Consider the following 22204-nt stretch of genomic DNA (forward strand, 5'->3'; position numbering starts at 1 on the left):
CCTCACTTTGTTCTTGCCAAGACGCGGGGGACTTCAGGCACTGAAGGCCAAGACTAATCCGAGGACTAATCCCGCCTCAAGTGCCTCACACACCTGCCGGTGAGGGCCTAACCGAAAGGAGGAATCGAGCGTGATACTCACCGGGACACTCCCACTTCCGATCCGGTTCTCCTGCACCTTCCCGACTCCTGCGGATGACAAGACACACAGCCTCCCTCTTCGCTCTCCGTGAACTAAGATGGCACCCACAAACTGGACTAACTACAAACGGCGACCCGACCCTAACAACGTTCTAATGGTCGGCAACGCAACTACGTCAAACACTAGGACTAACTAAATGTGGTGCACTAACGGAACTACTAGTTACACGCTACGGGGAACACCAGCCGGTGTTCACAGCCTAAACCGGAGGGCGGTTCCTAACCCCCTCACCCAGGTCTTACCAAGAAGCTGCCTTCTTGCTATGGAGTCACACACAGGCCCTAAGTACGGGTTCTTTAAGCCCGGCTGAGGCTCAGTAAAACAGCACACTAACCCGCGGGCCGACTGCCGCACGGAACAGCCGATCGAACTGAACCGCCCGACTGCCTGTACTCGGGTATCTCACACGTGTCCCTTCGTCCGGAACCACAGGTCCACCTGCACGGAACCGGCCTTGAGGACCCTTGATCAGAACCACGGCCGCCCCTGGAACTGCCTCAAGGTGTGCTGCACTGCCACCAACTCACTCAGCCACCCCCCTTGGGTACCAGTGTGACCCCGGGGACCTAAGGGACAGGGACACTACGTGTGTTCTCCCCTGACTATGTGTATGCTGTTACTTACACTTGTCCCCACACAGCACGGGTTAGCACAGGAAAACCACAGGAAACAAGAGCCTACCTTTAATGGGGGCCTGACGTCTTGCCCCTGGACACAGTTAGAACGCACACCAAAATACTGTAATGTAAACTACACTCGCCACACAGACAGAATAAATAGATACAGTCTACAGTACTTTGCCGCTACTTACCCGAACACACCGCTGCTAGCCAACCAGCAGGTTGCTACAGCACCACGGGAGCCTACGCTCGACCGTACCTCCTAACCACGTGTGCTCACCTCACACAGGACCGCGCCTACTCTCACGAGGCTCCCACGCCTCTACCTCACACCACCAGGGCCTTAGGCCCTGCACACCATGGGTCTCTGCCCAGCTACACACAGAGCCTTCTGCTCTGACTAATGGGCCTCAGCCCCCTCTCTAACCCAGGGCTCTGAGCCCACTCACTAGGGCCTTATGCCCTACTACCTAGGGGGTCCTAGCCCCTGCCTGAGGCCTGTGGCCTTCCTAACTAGCTGAGGGCCTTGTGCCCTTAATAGCAGATGGGCTACCAGCCCCTAACCAGGCCCTCTGGCCTTCCTATGGCCTCTAGGCCCCTAACTACCTAAGGGCCTTGTGCCCTTGTACCTCTGGGGCTCTGACTCCCCCTTTCTAACTAACAGGGGCTTGTCCCCTTTATATCAGTATACTAATGGCCTACTGGCCCACTACTTCGTTGGGGCCTAGTGCCCAGGTCCCTGGGCCTTGTGCCCCTACTATAGAGTGCCAACGGGCCTTGTGCCCGACTTTATTATATGTACTGCGGGCGTGGGCCCGGGAGAGGAGTTGCCTGGCAAGGCCTTACCTGGGGCTGTCTTCGGGGAGCTTCTCCTGGACTCCTTCCCCGCCTGCCGCTGCTTCTCTGCTCTGCCGCCGGCTTCTGCTTTTGATCCCGCCGGTCTTCAGGCAGCAGAGGCGCTCTTAGCCCTAACAAGGGCTCTCTGCCGCCACTGCTGGTCTCCGCTGGCTTGTCTTCTGGTCTTGATCCCGCAGCTCTCCGCGACACGTCCTCTTCTGACTCTCTCCGCCGTCGAACTAAACATGGCGGCGCGCGCGCCGACTTAAATAGTCGGCGCCGCGCTAGCGTCATCACGTAGCGTCGACGCGACGCCACGTGATGACATGGCGGGCCCGGATTGGTCCGTCGCCATGCTTCTTTTTGAAATGGCCGGGAGGTGAGCCCTGATTGGCTCACCGTCCCGGCTGAACGGAGTGGACCGCCGCCCGAGGGATGACGACGGCCCCGGACAGGTAAGTCCTCTACACTAGTGAATTGTAATGAGAGGTTTGCAAATCATCATCAGCTATTTATATAGCTCCACTAATTCCGCAGCGCTGTACAGAGAACTCATTCACATCAGTCCCTGCTCCATTGGAGCTTACAATCTAAATTCCCTAACATACACTTACTCGCACACACAGACAGAGAGAGAGAGAGAGAGAGAGAGAGAGAGAGAGAGAGAGAGAGAGAGAGACAGACACTTATTGAGACTTTTGGGGAAAAATGTATTAAGCTGCGATCTGCTTTTTCAGCGATTTCGGACGAGTTGATATTAAATCACCAGTAAAGTGATGTAACCAAAATCGACTCACTACAAATCACTGTCCCTACTTTTGGCCGCTCTAAGAATACAAATTACCATATGTGTGAAGCTGAGATTTTGCAAACTCTCCCGAGATTGCTGTGAAAATCAACACGCTGCATTGGAAAGGTGAGATCAGCAAAAACATCAATCAGCTGTGGACTGCTGGCTAATACAAGGTTTAATTATCAGGGTAATCATGATTTATTGTTTAGAGAGGCAAAAATTATTAATAATTATGTTACGGGGGCCAAAATATTTTATGGATAACTTAATGGGCCACATTTCCTTAATGATTATATGTAAGTGAATTTTTATTTCATTTTATTATATTATAGCATCATACTATTTCATTGCCAGTGGGGCAATAATAATTTTTTCGGATGTGGCAACAGTTAATATAGCCAAATGAGGACACCATTTAAAGTACATACTTGTGGCACTACAAGTGGCAGCATGCACATGGTCACACGTATGTACTTTAAATGGTGTCCCTCATAATTAAATCTTGTATTGTGCCTTCTGTTATATCAAGAATGTGCAGATAGCCCTTACAGAATGCTTTTTTCTTCCTGTTGAATCTTGGGCGAGTTTCTGTTGAATTTCCAGGGAATTAGACTAAACCGCCGGCGGGATAGGTGTTTTAAAATCCAAACACATCGCCAGAGATTGGATTTTGAAATGTCAAAATTGCAGATTAATATATACGGCAACTTTGCTCATAAAATTGCCGGTGATCTTGAGCGGATTGCAGCGATTTAAAATCGCTGAAAAAGAATTGCAGCATGACATATTAACCCTTTGGAGTCACCATAGTTTGGTATTCGCCGAATGTGTTGTAGCAAAGAATAAAAAAAATACGAATGTCAGTAAGTTGTTCCTGCTGTGCTAGGTAGGTTGTTCAAGTTTAAATGATGCTTCATAGCAATTGCGTTTGTAACAGGTAAAATAAAATTGTCCCGCAAGTTGGGCGAAAGTGTCTGTGGGGTTTGTCTGTTGACACGCGGATCTGTGCCTCATTCAGACCTGGGGGTAAATGTATCACGCTGCGAGTTTCTGGCAGGTTTGAAAAGTGGAGATGTTGCCTATAGCAACCAATCAGATTCTAGTTATCATTTATCTAGTACAGTCTACAAAATGACAGCTGCGATCTGATTGGTTGCTACAGGCAACAGCTCCACTTTTCAAACCCGCCGGAAACTCCCAGCTTGATATATTTACCCCCTGGACTTAACGCTGTATACAGCGTACATGTGTATACACTTTTTTCAATTGTTACACTTATGTCTTACTGTGAATCAGACCCTTAGGGCTAGATTTACTAAGCTGCGGGTTTGAAAAAGTGGGGATGTTGCCTATAGCAACCAATCAGATTCTAGCTTTCATTTATTTAGTACTTTCTACAAAATGACAGCTAGAATCTGATTGGTTGCTTTAGGCAACATCCCCACTTTTTCAAACGCGCAGTTTAGTAAATCTAGCCCTTAGTGACGTTCTAATTGTGCAACCAGTTTGCTGATGCCAAAAAATTGCTATCCTGAAAACCTACTTCATGGGTTTGTCTAAAGAAATGCCTGGGAAGGTCAACCTGCAAGAGATGATGATCCATTAGGCTGACTAGGCTGTAGCCTAGGGTGCTAGGCTTTAGGGGGGGTGCACAATGTTTCGGGATGCAAAATTGAGACAGTGAGAGGTATAAACTTAAATTCATTTTAAAATATAAAAGAATAGTTGTTCTCCAACCTCCTCTCCATTCACACTCCCATCCGCTCCCTGCGCTCGGCCAATGATCGCCGCTTCTCCTACACTCTGATCACCTCTTCCCACTCTAAAATCCAAGACTTCTCCCGTGCTGCCCCCCTTCACTGGAACGACCTCCCTCGCTCCATTTGTCTCTCACCCAATCTGTGCTCTTTCAAGCGGGCACTTAAAACTCACCTGTTCCTTAAGGCCTACCAACCATCCACTTAACTTCTCACCTCTTCTGGTTCTCCCCTGGCCTCTTTCTCTCTCCCCGTTGCTTCACTGGCTCCCTTCTGTACCTGATTCTGTTTACCCTCCCTGTGTGTTTGATCCTGAGATGAGTTTAATCCATGGACCGTTCTTCCCTCACACTTCCACAAGTAGCTCATTATCTTACAAGCTGAAAACAATCAGCTTGGAATAAAACAAGAGAGCAGATTTGCTGTCCTGTGTTTGCTTTATTTTTACAAGTACTAAATCTGTTTGCCAAACGGTTAGATCGGAAGCGGCATTGTTACAGAGACACCTGGGAACGGTATTTACCCTCCTAATGAATATGCAGCAGTCACTTTATGTCAGCCATGCTTTATACATGGACAATCCTCTATATTGAGGTTAATTATTAAGCCGCTTTAATTAACGCCTCATTACCTCTATGCAACCAACATATCAGTTTTGTACACTAGTCTAGATTGTCCACCAGAATTAGAGACATTATTGCAACTATACTTAATATATGTAGCGCTAACTTATTCCACAATTTGGACATACCATGGAGAACAGTACAGTAACCAATAAACAAAGTGAGGCCCAGTTGTAAACCGCCACGGAATTTGCTGACGCTGTATAAATAAACGCTGCTGATGATGATGATGTTGATGTACGATCTGTCAGATGTGGGAAATGAAACACAAGAATGATTTAATTTATTAACAGTCGACCAGTAACAGATATTTATTAAGCACTAACAGGTTTATCCATCATGTGAAGGACGTAAGTACGTAAGTGCAGAATGAGACGTACATCCGGTCGCGTAATGTGTCTTTGCATTTTTTTCACACTGTGTATGCTCAGACAGTGAACGTACGCCACTGCCGATATTCAGACCTGTAATTTTTTGGTATTTACGGCTCCTTAAGCCTGGGGAGGCGTGACGGCAGAGGGAGGGGGGGGGGGGGGGGGCGGAGGGAGGTTCTAACGAAAGTAAAAAAAAGATAGTATGCTAATACAGCAAGCTATTCTTGCTGCATTAGCTAGGTTATTCAAGTTTAATGATGCTTCATAGTAATTACATTTGTAACATATAAAATAAAGGGTTCTCGTGCATGTTGGCAAGTTGGATGTAAGCATACTTGCCAACATTTCGTCGTTGGCTTCAGGGAGATCCGGGGGGAGGTGGGGATGCAGGGGCGGGGCTTAATGAATCGCATAATTTTGGCCCAGCCCCCTAAACTATTGTTACAATTTTGGCCAATTACAGCAGGGGGCGGGGCTAAGATAATGTGATATTTGCATCATTAAGCCCCCTTCACCCGCCACTTATCTATTACGGGGGCAAGAACCGGGAGGTTGCCCTGCTATCCAGGAGGTCTCCCCGAAATGCGGGAGTCTCACGGACATTCCGGGAGAGTAGGCAACTATGCATTAAAGAAAAGCAGCTAATGAATCTCTAGAGACTGGAGTGTTTTTTACATTTCTGTCTCCATTACTGAAGTCATGTTGTCTTAACGGTCAGTCTCTGATTAAATCTTGGTCTCCATGAAAATGGCCACCTCCATAGGCATCAATACATGGACATAGGACACAATTTCTGAACTGTGTCATCATGCCGTAGATGGCGAAGCCAACCACGTCTTGTACTGGCTCAGCATCAGGGAGAATGCCAGACTCTTCAGGGAGTGAGGGAGATCACCCCTATTTCAGGGAGTCTCCCTGACATTCAGGGAGAGTTGGCAAGTATGGATGTAAGTGTCTGTTGTCACTAGGGATGTGCACCGGCGACTTTTGAGGTCTCGTGTTTTGTGTTTTGGATCCGGATTTTCGTTATTTTTGAGGTTCGGATTTGTCTCGCAAAACACTTGACGAAAGGTCTCGGTTCGGATTTAAGGTATTGGATTCGGATTTTTTTTGAAAAAAACATAAAAAGTTTAAAAATCAAGTTTTTGGGCTTATTTTCACTCCTAGGCTATTATTAACCTCAATAACATTCAATAACAAGCATTTCCACTAATTTACAGTGTATTCTGAACACCTCACAATATAGTTATTAGTCCAAAACGTTGCAACAAGGTATCTTTCTGGACTGCGTAGAGGAGTGGGTCACCACAATATATTATAAACCCTGAACTTTTATGATTCGCACCAATAATTGTACCTGGACTGCGTAGAGGAGTGGGTCACCACAATATATATTAAAAACCCTGAACTTTTATGATTCGCACCAATAATTGTACCTGGACTGCGTAGAGGAGTGGGTCACCACAATATCTTAAAAACCCTGAACTTTTATGATTCGCACCAATAATTGTACCTGGACTGCGTAGAGGAGTGGGTCACCACAATATATTAAAAACCCTGAACTTTTATGATTCGCACCAATAATTGTACCTGGACTGCGTAGAGGAGTGGGTCACCACAATATCTTAAAAACCCTGAACTTTTATGATTCGCACCAATAAATCTACCTGGACTGCGTAGAGGAGTGGGTCACCACAATATATATAATAAGAAAACCATCAACTTGTATGATTCGCACCAATAAATGTACCTGGACTGCGTAGAGGAGTGGGTCACCACAATATATATTAAAAACACTGAACTTTTATGAATCGCACCAATAAATGTACCTGGACTGCGTAGAGGAGTGGGTCACCACAATATATTAAAAACCCTGAACTTGTATGATTCGCACCAATAATTGTACCTGGACTGCGTAGAGGAGTGGGTCACCACAATATCTTAAAAACCCTGAACTTTTATGATTCGCACCAATAATTGTACCTGGACTGCGTAGAGGAGTGGGTCACCACAATATCTTAAAAACCCTGAACTTTTATGATTCGCACCAATAATTGTACCTGGACTGCGTAGAGGAGTGGGTCACCACAATATCTTAAAAACCCTGAACTTTTATGATTCGCACCAATAATTGTACCTGGACTGCGTAGAGGAGTGGGTCACCACAATATCTTAAAAACCCTGAACTTTTATGATTCGCACCAATAATTGTACCTGGACTGCGTAGAGGAGTGGGTCACCACAATATCTTAAAAACCCTGAACTTTTATGATTCGCACCAATAATTGTACCTGGACTGCGTAGAGGAGTGGGTCACCACAATATATTAAAAACCCTGAACTTTTATGATTCGCACCAATAATTGTACCTGGACTGCGTAGAGGAGTGGGCACTGGGCACCACAATAAAATATATAAAAAACCTTCAACAGATCTGCATTACACTACACATACGGCTGCTCCTCCATCCTCTCCATCATATACATGTTGGAGTTTTAGCGTGTGACAACCTCTTGTTTTTGATAATGTCAGTGCATTTTGAATATTTTTCAATTTGCCCCACACCACTGAATGTACTTTATCTATGATACGCAATACGCATCTATCTATCTTGACTGCGTAGTGTGGTGGCCCCGGTACACAATTTGGTACCGAGGCCACAATATAATTAAAAAACCCTCCACGTGTCTGAATTCCACCAAACAAGTATCTGGACTGCATAGTGGGGTGGCCCCGGTACCCAATTTGATACCGGGGCCACAATACCTCCTCCAAACATGGTACAGACAATTCGTCATTGAGAGACCCCAGACAGACAGGGTCGAAGTGTTATTGTTTGACTTTGTAAACCCAAAAAAATGTCCCTGTTGCACATAGTCGTGCAATGAAGACTGACTTTTTCATTTAAAGGCACGATCTTTAAAGTGTAGTGTTTGTAAGTCTAAGTCATATTATACTTTTGGTAAAATTGGTTTATTTTGTTCCTCTTTATGGTAATTAATTAGTAATAGAATTAAAGTAGGAAATAGAATTAAAGTATGAAATAGAATTAAAGTAGGAAATAGAGTGGTATAGAGTTGTAGTGTGGTATAGATAGAGTGGTCCACACAATATAATAATAAAACCCTCAACTGGTCTGAATTCCACCAAACAAGTATCTTGACTGCGTAGTGTGGTGGCCCCAGTACACAATTTGGTACCGAGGCCACAATATAATTAAAAAACCCTCCACGTGTCTGAATTCCACCAAACAAGTATCTGGACTGCATAGTGGGGTGGCCCCGGTACCCAATTTGATACCGGGGCCACAATACCTCCTCCAAACATGGTACAGACAATTCGTCATTGAGAGACCCCAGACAGACAGGGTCGAAGTGTTATTGTTTGACTTTGTAAACCCAAAAAAATGTCCCTGTTGCACATAGTCGTGCAATGAAGACTGACTTTTTCATTTAAAGGCACGATCTTTAAAGTGTAGTGTTTGTAAGTCTAAGTCATATTATACTTTTGGTAAAATTGGTTTATTTTGTTCCTCTTTATGGTAATTAATTAGTAATAGAATTAAAGTATGAAATAGAATTAAAGTAGGAAATAGAGTGGTATAGAGTTGTAGTGTGGTATAGATAGAGTGGTCCACACAATATAATAATAAAACCCTCAACTGGTCTGAATTCCACCAAACAAGTATCTTGACTGCGTAGTGTGGTGGCCCCGGTACACAATTTGGTACCGAGGCCACAATATAATTAAAAAACCCTCCACGTGTCTGAATTCCACCAAACAAGTATCTGGACTGCATAGTGGGGTGGCCCCGGTACCCAATTTGATACCGGGGCCACAATACCTCCTCCAAACATGGTACAGACAATTCGTCATTGAGAGACCCCAGACAGACAGGGTCGAAGTGTTATTGTTTGACTTTGTAAACCCAAAAAAATGTCCCTGTTGCACATAGTCGTGCAATGAAGACTGACTTTTTCATTTAAAGGCACGATCTTTAAAGTGTAGTGTTTGTAAGTCTAAGTCATATTATACTTTTGGTAAAATTGGTTTATTTTGTTCCTCTTTATGGTAATTAATTAGTAATAGAATTAAAGTAGGAAATAGAATTAAAGTATGAAATAGAATTAAAGTAGGAAATAGAGTGGTATAGAGTTGTAGTGTGGTATAGATAGAGTGGTCCACACAATATAATAATAAAACCCTTAACTGGTCTGAATTCCACCAAACAAGTATCTGGACTGCGTAGTGGGGTGGCCCCGGTACACAATTTGGTACCGAGGCCACAATATAATTAAAAAATTGGGCATCAACTGTCACCGTTGTTTAATATCTGATACACCTAAATATTGACTGCACAGTGGAGTGGCCCCGGTAGTAAATTTGGTGCCGGGGCCACAATACCTCCTCCAACTTCCAAGTGTAGTGTTTATAAAGACACACAGCGTCGAAGTGTTATTATTAGTTGACTTTCTTAACCCTAAAATTGTCCCTGTTGCAAATATTCGTGCAATGGACAGTTACTTTTCTATTGAAAGACTCAAGCTTTCAAGTGTAGTGTTTATAAAATATAAACAACAATACAGTAGTTTTAGAGCACGTCAATACCTCTTGTTTTAAATTATGACACAGCATTTTACTTTTGGTTTAATTTCTTGAATTTTTTTACATTTGGTTTTACTTTTTGAACATGGCAAACGACTGTTGCTTGGTCATATAATGCCAAAAAAAAAGTTCCAAGATGGAATTGTCCTTGGGCCCTCACACCCACCCTTATGTTGTTGAAATAGGACATGCACACTTTAACAAACCAATCATTTCAGCGACAGGGCCTACCAAACAACTTTGGCTGAAATGATTGGTTTGTTTGGGCCCCCACACCAAAAAAGCTATTCATCTCTCCCTGTACAGACTAAACAGGCTCTACTGAGGCAAGATGTCGTCCTCATCCTCAACCTCTGATTCCTCTCCCCCTACAGTGTGTACTTCCTCCTCATCACACATTATCAATTCGTCCCCGCTGGACTCCACAACCACAGGTCCCTCTGTAGTATCTGGAGGGCAGTGCTGTACTTCATTGAGGAATTGATTATTCATTTTTATAAACATCATTTTTTCAACGTTGTGAGGAAGCAACCTCCTTCGCCGCTCACTGACCAGGTTCCCCGCTGCACTAAAAACTCTTTCCGAGTACACACTGGAGGGGGGACAACTCAGGTAAAATAGAGCCAGTTTGTACAGGGGCTTCCAAACTGCCTTTTTTTCCTGCCAGTAACAATATGGACTGTCTGACATGTCTACTTGGATGGTGTCAGCAAAGTAATCATCCACAATTTTTTCTATTGTGACAGCATCCAATGCAGCGAGAGTAGACATGTCTGCAATGGTTGGCAGGTCCTTCAGTCCGGACCAGATGTTATCAGCATCCCCGCCAGTGCCTCTTTTGGGAAAACTGAGCTTTTTCCTCGCAGCCATAGATGTGGAAGAAAATGAGGGTGGAGCTGTTGGCATGTCACGGTCCTCTTCAGAGGACAATCTCCTGACCAGCAGGTCTTTGCACCGCTGTAAACTTGTGTCCGCCGGAAACAGAGACACAACATACGCTTTAAACCGAGGATCGAGCACGGTGGCCAGAATGTATTCCTCTGACTTTAAAAGAGTGACCACCCTCGGATCCTGGCAAAGCGTACGAAGGGCTACATCCACAAGAGCTACATGCTTGGTGTAATCGCAATGGCTTACCAGCTCCTCCCTCACTTTCTCCAGCTGCTTCTGCAACAGCCTGATCAGGGGAATGACCTGACTCAAGCTGGCAGTGTCGGAACTGACTTCTTGTGTGGCAAGTTCAAATGGCTGCAGAACCTTGCACAACACGGAAATCAGTCTCCACTGCGCTTGACTGAGGCGCATCCCCACTCCTTTGCCTATGTCGTAGGTGGCTGTGTAGGCCTGAATGGCCTTTTGCTGCTCCTCCATCCTCTGCAGCATATAGAGGGTGGAGTTCCAGCGCGTCACAACCTCTTGTTTGAGGTGATGGCAGGGCAGGTTCATGCTTTTTTGATGTGCCTCTAGTCTGCGGTAGGCACTGGCTGAATGCCGAAAGTGTCCAGCAATTTTGCGCGCCACCGCAAGCATCTCCTGCACACCCCTGTCACTCTTGAGGTAATGCTGCACCACCAAATTAATGGTGTGGGCAAAACATGGGACGTGCTGGAAATTGCCCATATTTAATGCCCGCACAATGTTACTGGCATTGTCTGACACCACAAATCCCCATGAGAGTCTAAGTGGGGTAAGCCACTGGGAGATAATTTCCCTCATTTTCTCTAATATGTTGTCAGCGTTGTGCCTCTTATTAAAGCCTGTAATGCACAATGTTGCCTGCCTTTGCATGAGCAGCCATTTTGTAGATGCTGCTACTGATGCAGCTGTTGCTGTTGCTGCGGAAGGGGATGCATCTACCCAGTGGGCTGTCACAGTCATATAGTCCTTCGTTTGCCCAGAACCACTTGTCCACATGTCCGTGGTTAAGTGGACAGTGGGTACAACCGCATTTTTAAGAGCACTGAGGACACTTGATCGTACTTCTCTGTACATTTTTGGTATCGCCTGCCTAGTGAAGTGGAATCTCGAGGGGATTTGGTACCGGGGACACAATACCTCCATCAACCCTCTAAATCCCACTCCACTGATGGCGGACACCGGGCGCACGTCTAACACCAACATTGCAGTTACAGCCGCAGTTATACGCTTTGCAATAGGGTGACTACTATCGTATTTGGTGGTCATGGCAAACGACTGTTGGACGGTCAATTGTTTTGTGAAAGACTTAGCGGTCTTACGACTTCCCCTCTGGGAAGATGACCGACTAACAGCAGCAACAGCAGCAGTGGCAGTAGTAGGCGTACCGCTGCAGGATTCCTCGGATGAATCCCGTATTGAGGAGGACTCAGTCTGGCTGCTGACTTGGGCTGCAGGACTGAATCTGATGGAGATTGTGGAAGAAGTTGACGAGGAGGGTGTTGCTGGTGTGTATCCAACTGGACCACGGGATTTAGGTGTCCCTGTACCGATGAGGGTCCTAGCCCCAGTTCCTGAACTAACCACTGAACTATGAAGGTTATTCAGGTGACGTATAAGGGAGGATGTTCCTAGGTGGGCAAGATCCTTACCCCTGCTTATTTGAGCTTTACATAAGCTACATATTGCCATACATTGGTTGTCTGGATTTGGATAAAAATAACTCCAGACCGAAGAGGTGCATTTTTTGGTCTTCTGACCAGGCATGACGATGGGCTTTTTCATCCCATGGACATCAGCTGTTTCCCCCCCTGGTGCCTCATTTACAATAACCACATCACCATCCTCATCATCAAGTTCCTCCACAGCGCCAGCTACATCATCAATAGCCTCCTCCCGAGCCACCTCTTCCCGTACAGTGATGGGAAGGTCAGGCTTGACAACCACCAACACCCTTGGACTCGCCTTGGGGATTTGTGATAATTTCTCTTTAGAAGGCAGAGTTGTTTGCTGTTTTGTTGCTGACAGCATAACTCTCTTCAATTTTTTGTAGGGGGGGGGAGGAGGAGGAGGGCTAAGATCCGTGGGTGAAGCTGAACCACTAGTCATGAACACGGGCCAGGGCCTAAGCCGTTCCTTGCCACTCCGTGTCGTAAATGGCATATTGGCAACTTTACGTTTCTCCTCAGATGATTTTAAGTTTCTCTTTTTGCTACTTTTTCTTAACTTGGGCTTTTTGGATTTTACATGCCCGGTACTATGAGATTGGGCATCGGGCTTGGAAGACGACGTTGATGGCATTTCATCGTCTATGTCATGACTAGTGGCAGCAGCTTCAGCATTAGGAGGAAGTGGGTCTTGATCTTTCCCTACTTTATCCTCCAAATTTTTGGTCTCCATTATATGTAGCACAAGATACTGCAGAATGTGTGAACTTGGTAATATTGCAGTACCAATGGACTTATAAATTATAATGCTGGATTGGTTTTGCAAATTTCGTTATAATTATTATATATTTTTTTTTTTTTTAATTTTTTTTTTTTTTTTACTTTTTTTTTATTTTTAAAAAACTTGGGAATAGTGGGGAAATAACTATGCCCTTAGAAGCACAGAGCACAGGACACAGCACCACTGGACTGAACAGGACACGGCACAGGACCCAGCAGCACTACGGAACTCAGCAGGACAGAGCACAGGACACAGCACCACTGGACTGATACTGCAGAATGTGTGAACTTGGTAATATTGCAGTACCAATGGACTTATAATGCTGGATTGGTTTTGCAAATTTGGTTATAATTATTATATATATATTATTTTTTTTAATTTTTTATTTTTTTTTACTTTTTTTTTATTTTTTACAAACTTGGGAATAATGGGGAAATAACTATGCCCTTAGAAGCACAGAGCACAGGACACAGCACCACTGGACTGAACAGGACACGGCACAGGACCCAGCAGCACTACGGAACTCAGCAGGACAGAGCACAGGACACAGCACCACTGGACTGATACTGCAGAATGTGTAAACTTTGTAATATTGCAGTACCACTGGACTTTTACTGCTGAATGTGTGAACTTGGTAATATTGCAGTACCAATGGGCTTATACTGCAGGATTGGTTGTGCAAATTTTGTGGTAATTAAAAAATATTAAAGTAGTTTTTGGTATTTTTTAAAAAAAACTTTTTTTTATTTTTTTAAACACAGGGGAATATTGGGGAAATAACTATGCCCTTAGAAGCACAGAGCACAGGACACAGCACCACTGGACTGAACAGGACACAGCACAGGACCCAGCAGCACCACTGACCTCAGAAGGACAGAGCACAGCACACAGCACCACTGGACTGATACTGCAGAACACAGCACAGCACAGCACAGCACAGCACAGCACAGCACAGCACAGAACTAAACAGCACAGAACTAAACAGCACAGAACTAAACAGCACAGAACTAAACAGCACAGAACTAAACAGCACAGAACTAAACAGCACAGAACTAAACAGCACAGAGGACCACCTAACACACCCTCCCTCTACCCTGATCAATGCCCGAGTGAAGATGGCGGCGACTAGCGGGGAATTTATAGGATCCGAGTATCGCGAGATCCGACAACGGGATTATGAGTCAGAGCCTCAGTTTCACTTTTGAATTTGGCGCCAATACCCGGATCTGTCTCGGATCCGACTCGGATCCGCAACGTTCGGGTGGGCTCGGATTTCATAAATCCGAGTGCGCTCATCCCTAGTTGTCACGTGGTGGCATCTGCTTCTCATTCAGACCTGCGTGCATCATCAACTCTGAATAAAGCGTATTTATGCATACAATTATATGAGTCTTTTTCAATCGCAAGTTGCGCTTACGTGTGCGATTCACTCTGAATCAGGTCCTTGGTGTTCCTGGTACGGCAACAAAAACAGCACCAACCAATTCATCTGTGACAGATTCTCTACATGTGGGGTTCTGTCGTCCTTATAACAGTTCTGACGAGCGTTACACAACACTGACCAGTTAGCAGGAGACTGTAGATCTATTTTAGTCCTCAGTGGTAACAAATTCCTTGTTGGTTTTGTCTTTTTATATGAAAGCAGAAATGGGGAACTGAGAAAACCAGAGCGAGATGAACGGTCTTTTTTCTTGTATTTTTTTACCAGCAGTTTTAGGAACTCATCTCAAAACTAGTAATGAGGAACTAGTGATGTCTATATTTCAAGGTGTCATAATTTCTATGTCATGGCCTATTAAGCCCTTGTAAAATCGTACTTGTGACGCTCAACGCCTCCGAGTCAAACTTATAAATGTAGCAAGCGATTAATTTATAGACCTTGGCCCTGGTAACAGATTGCTTGTCTGCAGAGACAACTGTTATATACAGGGGGGATTGTTATGACGATAGATAGATAGATAGATAGATAGATAGATAGATAGATAGATATGAGATAGATAGACAGGAGATAGATAGATAGATAGATAGATAGATAGATAAATAGGAGATACATAGATATGAGATAGGTAGATAGATAGATAGATAGATATGAGATAGATAGATAGATAGATAGATAGATAGATAGATAGATAGATAGATAGATAGATAGATAGGAGATAGATAGATAAATAGATAGACAGGAGATAGATAGATAGATATGAGATAGATAGATAGATAGATAGATAGATAGATAGAAATATATGAGATAGATAGATAGATAGAATATTGATAGATAGATAGATAGATAGATAGATAGGAGATAGATAGATAAATAGATAGATAGACAGGAGATACATAGATATGAGATAGGTAGATAGATAGATAGATCGATAGATAGATAGATAAATAGATAGATAGACAGGAGATAGATAGATATGAGATAGATATGAGATAGATAGATAGATAGATAGATATAAATATATGAGATAGATATGAGATAGATAGATAGATAGATAGAAATATATGAGATAGATAGATAGATAGATAGATAGATAGATAGATAGAAATATATGAGATAGATAGATAGATAGATAGATAATGTAGATACACCTCAGTGAACAGGTTCCACGCTCCTGAATTGTAGTTACCAGTTACTATTTGCTAACTTTAACAATATAATTGAATTCTGCTTCATTGAAAAGCAGCTGTAAAACTCCTTTCTCTGTGCGGATGTTTATGCAGTTTGGCTCCATCGCCCCCATAAAGAAGAGGGAATTTGGTAGCATTTATATGGCTCTGAACCCATCCCGGGCCATAAAACGACAGTTGCTATAGTTTTCTAGGAAAGTCATTTGTGTGCAGGAGACTCGGAAGCTTCTCTCTCACAAACAGATTCTATTCTCAGTGCTGCTTACAGGACGACCTCATCATCGTTCTGTATAAGACATTATAGAAGATGGGCTATAACTAATGGGAACATGGAAGTCTATAGCTAGTAGATTGTCTATTGTACACACTTATACATTGGAAGATATCACAATCATCAGTCAAAAGTCATAAACCGCTTATGGTGGACCACATATAATACCATATTTACCTTTACCAGAGTAAACTTACAAACTATAATAAAGACACAGAGACTTGAATTGGCGTTTGAAAGATCAGGAATTTATTGAAGGCGAAACCTGCTGGGGAAAAATTGGTGGCCAACATAAACAGACCAATCAGCATCCAGGCCACACCTACAAGATGTAAATTCCGTCCAAACTAATTTGGACCCAACCAGGCGTAAAAAGCCAAACTCCCCCGTTTGGCATATTAGCTGAGGCCCGCCCGCCTAAGCGGGGCCCCTTAAACCCCGAAGGGCTATTCTGACTAATTGCCCAATCCCTTTAAGGGGAGAGTGCCTACTACAAAATGGCCGCTGATTGGGCTGCTTACCGCCACTTGCAAACACAAGTACCAATACCAATACTATAATTATGGGATGGGTGGGTGGGTAACAACTCCAGAGGCAATAGGATGTCATATCCTTTTCCTATATGTTATAAGCCTCCTCTGTGAAACTAAGTCCTCCCCTTCCGACTCCACTGATTGGTAACTCAGATTCTTACCACCACCCAGATAAGTTAACTCCTGGTATGCCTGTACTTTTTCTACTGCCAGCCCCCTCAGCGTTTATATCACCTCGGTCTCATGCAATCCCTCTGTTATATAAGTTCCTGGAGAATTGATAGGCTGGAGAATTGGTTTTGCTGAAAATGGCTTCAAAAGTGATTGTTGTTCTCCATTGTGACTTCCTGTAGACTTATAATACTAGCCTCACACAAGTTCTGAATTCAAGAATTAGTGTCCATAATAGGCATACATGTAGGTGTCCAAATTACCATGATCCAGTAGATTGACGCACGGGTCGAAGAAACAGATCTATTCCAGATTTACTAGGAGCTGTTAGTGCCATAGGCCACAGCGACCGTCTGTGGTCATCTTCTCACAGTATTTTCCAATAGTCCCTATAATGACCCCATAGATTTTGATTAATTTTGGACCACACGCGGTTTGCTGATATCTGCTGCGCTATTGCAGCTTGTGTGGCCTTTGGATGAAATCCGTCTTCAAACTCATTGGTGATCTATGACAAACACAATTGTTCAATAAAAAAGTTTCGCCAGTGATTTTTTTCTTGATGGAAACCATTGGCTCTGAAATTATTCAATCATTCTAAGCAATGTTCACAGGTACCATAGGAGTAATGTGTTAATATATAATGATGGAAAAATGTACCAGTACATTGTAATATCTCCATGTTCCTTTTTTTAGTGTATCCAGTAAGAATACTCATTGCTGCGGTGACTATTGTCATCTCCTCTGCGATCCAGGGGGAGAATGTTTCCTGGAACTCAATTAAGGACATGACCGAGTTACTGGCTCTCTGAGGGATAATGTTAAATGAAAATGGGACTTCGTCAAATAATATGGAAGAGGAGAGGCTCATCTTCCTACTCTCCAGCCCCCTCTCGGCCTTCATCATCTTGTCCAACCTCTTCATCATCATTGGGATTGTGTTCAACAAGAAGCTACACAATACGGCCAACTACTTCTTCCTCAGCTTGCTGTTTGCAGACTTCTTCACTGGGGTGCTCCTCCCCTGCATCCCCCGAATGAGGTTCAACAAAGATCTGGGGTATTATGGGTGTCTTTTTGCCTACATAACTCCCAATTTCTTCTTCCTCTCTTTCCTGGCCAACTTGTTGATGGTCCACTATGAAAAGTACTCGAGCATCATCTATCCTTTGCACTATTGGAAGACTTGTGTCCATCGATGTGTACCCTTCTCCTTGTTCGTGGTGTGGACGTTGCCCCTGGTGTTTGCATGCCTGCCCGTATTTGGCTGGAACAATTGGAACACCAACAACACGTGTTCTTATAAGCAAGTCTTTCCAAATGAGTACATTTACCTAGAGACCTACGGCGTGGTCTTCCCATCCATCCTAGCCATGAGCTTCATCACGGTCAAACTGCTTTCAGTGGCCAGAAAGCAACTGAAGGAAATAAAGAAGCTCCATCGCTCGGTGCAACGGGAAGCTGCCACAGAGCTAGAGCGCCAAATGGATTTGAGGTACGCCAAATGCATTGCCGTCTTCTCTTTGACTTTTCTCATCTGCTGGGTTCCGTACATTGCTCTTCTTCAGGTCTCGGTGCTAGTCTTGGAGAAGTATGAAATCAGTTGGTGGATTGTTCTCACCCTTACATGCGTAGGAAGCGGCAGTGCAGCGGTCATCCCAGTTATCTTGGGACTAAGCCACCGGCAGTACACTGAACTGTGGAGGAACCTTTGCAAAAAATATTGCCACACGGGCTGCAAACACAGAGCGAATACATCGAGCCATCTTGACATGACTAGCAAAGAGGAGACGCTAGAACATCAATTGACTGCTGTTAAATAATTAATCGACTTGTAAAAGATCTCGGCAACACAATCTCCTCTCAGATCCCAACACTAGTTATATACAATGTTACTCATACATTAATAATCAATTGTCATTTTATGTCTACTGTAGGTTACATCTTGAAAGGAAATATTTGATTGATTGCTATGGGTCACAGTGCATTTATTAGCCATGTTATTAAATACGACAACAGAGAAGACACTTCTACAATCAGCCAGGATGGGACATTTCTGACAAATCTTAATCTTTAGGGGTCACTTACAATAAGCGGACTACAGCGCAAATGCAAATTCTATGTGTTGATGTAATTAGATAGGTATATTATTGCACTTAACACAGAGAGAAAGTTTAACAACATAATTGTGGAAGCCTGATACATAAGTGAGCAAATGTCAAGTTGACGGGGAAAATTGGGAGGACTGCCTTTCAGTTTTGGGGGGACGTAGAATATTTTCACAGTACAATATGCTGAATTTTTGCTTAATACAAACATGATGAATTTTCAGAGGATGTACTAATATGCTCATTTGAAAGCAATGTCATTATAACCTATAAACCTAACAAAATCAATATGAATGTTGCCCATTAGTCGCTAACTTTCTCTAAAGGAGTAGTAAAACATTTAGGACAGCCCAAGCCAAACTGTGGCTCTCCAGGTGCTGTGAAACTACAAGTCCCAGCATGCTTTGCCAGTAGGTAGCCAGCCGATACTTGGCAGGGTATTCTGAGACTTGTAATTTCACAACACCTGGAAAACCAAAGGTTGGCCAGGTCTGGTTTAGGAAAAGAAACATCTAGAATAGATGACCCCCATGTTCTGGTTTTGGTTTTGGATCTGGATTAACTTCGTGTTTTGTTTTTGTTTTTGGCAAAACTGACCTTGAATATTTTGGTTTTGGATCCCAATTTTTTTCTAAAATCCCTATTTTTTTTTGCTAAAATCACATATTTTTGCTTATTATTCCCCCTTCATTATTATATTAATCTCAATAACACTAATTTCAAGCCATTTGCAGTAAATTTCGATCACCTCACAGGTCACAGTATTATTTTCATACACTTTCGGACAAAGACTGCAGCGTCCTGGCTGGATGGTAAGCGACAGAGCAATGACTCAAACACACGGCAGTTCCTAGCACATCTAGGACACATTGTCACACAGCACTGTCAGTAAACAAAAGTGGTGCAATTAGCAATGGAGCTCTCCTCTTTGTCTTTTACCTATATAACACAGTACAATGTGACTGCAGATTTACACCAAGCCTGCCTGCGCTAGTGTTTGTATTTCAGCAATGACAATTAGCAATGGAGCTCTCCTGAATGTCACTGTAGACTTTGAAGAACACTGCTACCCCTCCTCTTTCTTTTCTACCTATGACACTGCCCAACTGCTCTACAGACTACCAAGAACTGTGCTACCCCTTCTGTGTCCCTCTGTGAAATGGCGCTGGATCGCCGTGGAGGGCGGTACTTATAGAATCCAAAAATCGTGAGATCCAAGATCCGACAATGATGTTTTGCCTCGTTTTCAATTCTGAGGGCGTGCAAAAGTACCGAGCTGGCTCGGTACTTGGATCTGCTAAGCTCGGGTGTGTTTGGTTCTCGGGAACTGAGCCTGAGCATCTCTAATCTAAAATGTGTAATTCTACACCTTGGCAAAACCATGTTGCACTGCAGGGAGGGCAAAATTGAAATCTATTTATTTTTTACGTGAGATATGTATTTCCGTACCGCGCATTTGCTCCAAAAATACGTATGTCTCCATACAGACTTTTGCGTATTGTTGACTTCTGTCCCTTTCCGCCCAAAGAGGCGGATCATGGGTGGGCACGCATAGACAGTGTGCACGTAATTGCAACACAATTAGATGTGGATGGGTCCCCATGTATGCTATTTAGGAAGCGTATCTCGTGCAGGTGCTGGAGGAGGGGGGGGGGTGTAATAATACGCCTTGATAATGCGGATGATTACCAGCAGCATCAATTAGCCGTTTCTGAATGGCTACTTGCATATTGTCCCATCCAACTGACAGTACATAAAGTTGGACAAAATAAGCTCCCTCCCTGATGCGGCCAAACTCCACCCACATATGGACATATTTGGGTAAAACTCTGCACACTTTCTGTCAAGCCCCACCCCCGTTGTGGCCCGCGAATCGGGATGTCCCGCCAAAATCAGAGCAGTTGTCAGGAATGCTTATTTCATTAGCGTTTTGGCTATATTGTATCAAGTCGTTGCCTTCTATTTGCATTAATTATTTGTTATTTGCATTTTGACTACTGAAGGAAATAAGATTCCGATTTCATTTTTAAAGGGATAGACAACAGATGTGAAGGTGTTTGTATTTCTTACATTCCATATTGAAAGTGCAGCTTTCACGTTCATTAATAACTGTCCAGGCATTATTCTCTCTTGTGTATTTGACACTTCATTATATTATTATATTGTGTACAAATCGGGTAATGTGACTTTAGAATTTACATGCAACACTGTGAATCCGCATATCTACATTATTGTTAGGCAGAAGTAAACACACTTGTACATCTGATGCATTCATATCCCACCGGCCAACATACAAGTATGCTTTTTTGTGTGTGCATCTTTTCCCATGTACATTCGAAGCACAAATTCGCCCATTTCTAATTTGACCCCATAATGAGGCTCTTAATGAGGAGGACGACCAAAAAAATACAGATCAGCGATGCTCATGCATGACGTTGAACATTTACACCATGTAAGGCTAACCAAAGGACAGGACAAGCATTTACATAGCGTTTGTTCATTGTGAATGACCCACTTTGTGTCTTTAGACTTTGCTATGGGACTGTGTATAGCACTGTGTGTACTAAACAGCCAGAGTCATGTTTGTGCTTCCTCTTCTTAAGCAGCTAGTTTCTATTATCAAAGAGTATGTCAAAGGGCGACAAGGCGGGGATAGTCTCTAGGAATGGTAAACAGCCTCTCGCTGAATTTTCTGGATTCACAGACCCGGTTCCATATACTTCCTTCATTGTATCCTGTCACTTAAGCTGTTGTGATGTCATAAATTCATGTCTGAGTTTTCATTTCAAATGTGTGTATTTAAACTGTCTGAAGCAATGTTCTGTTCCACATTAAAATATTTGGTTTATTGTTACATAAAAGTGAATGTTATTAGAATCTGAGCTGACAAAGAAATTCATCATCATCATCATCATCATTTATTTTAGCGGCAGCAAATTAGGTAGCGCTTTACAATTAGGAACAAACAGTAATACAACAATCCTGGGTAATACATACAGACATAGAGGTTAGATATAGTGATATAGTAATTGGTAGCTCTAGCCAGCAGCCTGTCACTCTTCATTACATTCAATTTTTTTGTGGCTGCAAATAGAAGCAGTTAAATTGTGCACATAGTATATAAAAACTGTCCCCCCTTCTTAAAACCCAGTACCAGAGTGGATTTGGGGCAGTATACCATGCCTTTGGTCATTACAATATGTTTTTTGCTTCTTGCTCTTTGAGCTCCAGCAAACAATTGGATATTACTATAAGAGAAGAAATGACTATTTGCAGGATACTTTGTTGCCTTGAGCATAAAATACACCTCAATTTATATAT

The 22204-nt window shown here is 43.4% G+C and overlaps 1 protein-coding gene across 1 annotated transcript in view; it reads left to right on the forward strand.

The window, feature by feature from the left end:
- Positions 1–21707, forward strand: part of GPBAR1 (G protein-coupled bile acid receptor 1) — a 32426-nt gene extending 10719 nt beyond the window's left edge. Inside the window, exon 2 of the mRNA XM_075178687.1 lies at positions 17472–21707. Within this exon, the coding sequence (XP_075034788.1) occupies positions 17594–18598 (1005 nt within the window). The 5' untranslated portion in view covers positions 17472–17593 and the 3' untranslated portion in view covers positions 18599–21707. The remainder of the gene's footprint in view (positions 1–17471) is intronic.
- The last annotated feature ends 497 nt before the right edge of the window (positions 21708–22204 follow it).

This window comes from Mixophyes fleayi, chromosome 7 (genome assembly GCF_038048845.1).
Source record: "Mixophyes fleayi isolate aMixFle1 chromosome 7, aMixFle1.hap1, whole genome shotgun sequence".
NCBI lineage: Eukaryota > Metazoa > Chordata > Amphibia > Anura > Limnodynastidae > Mixophyes > Mixophyes fleayi.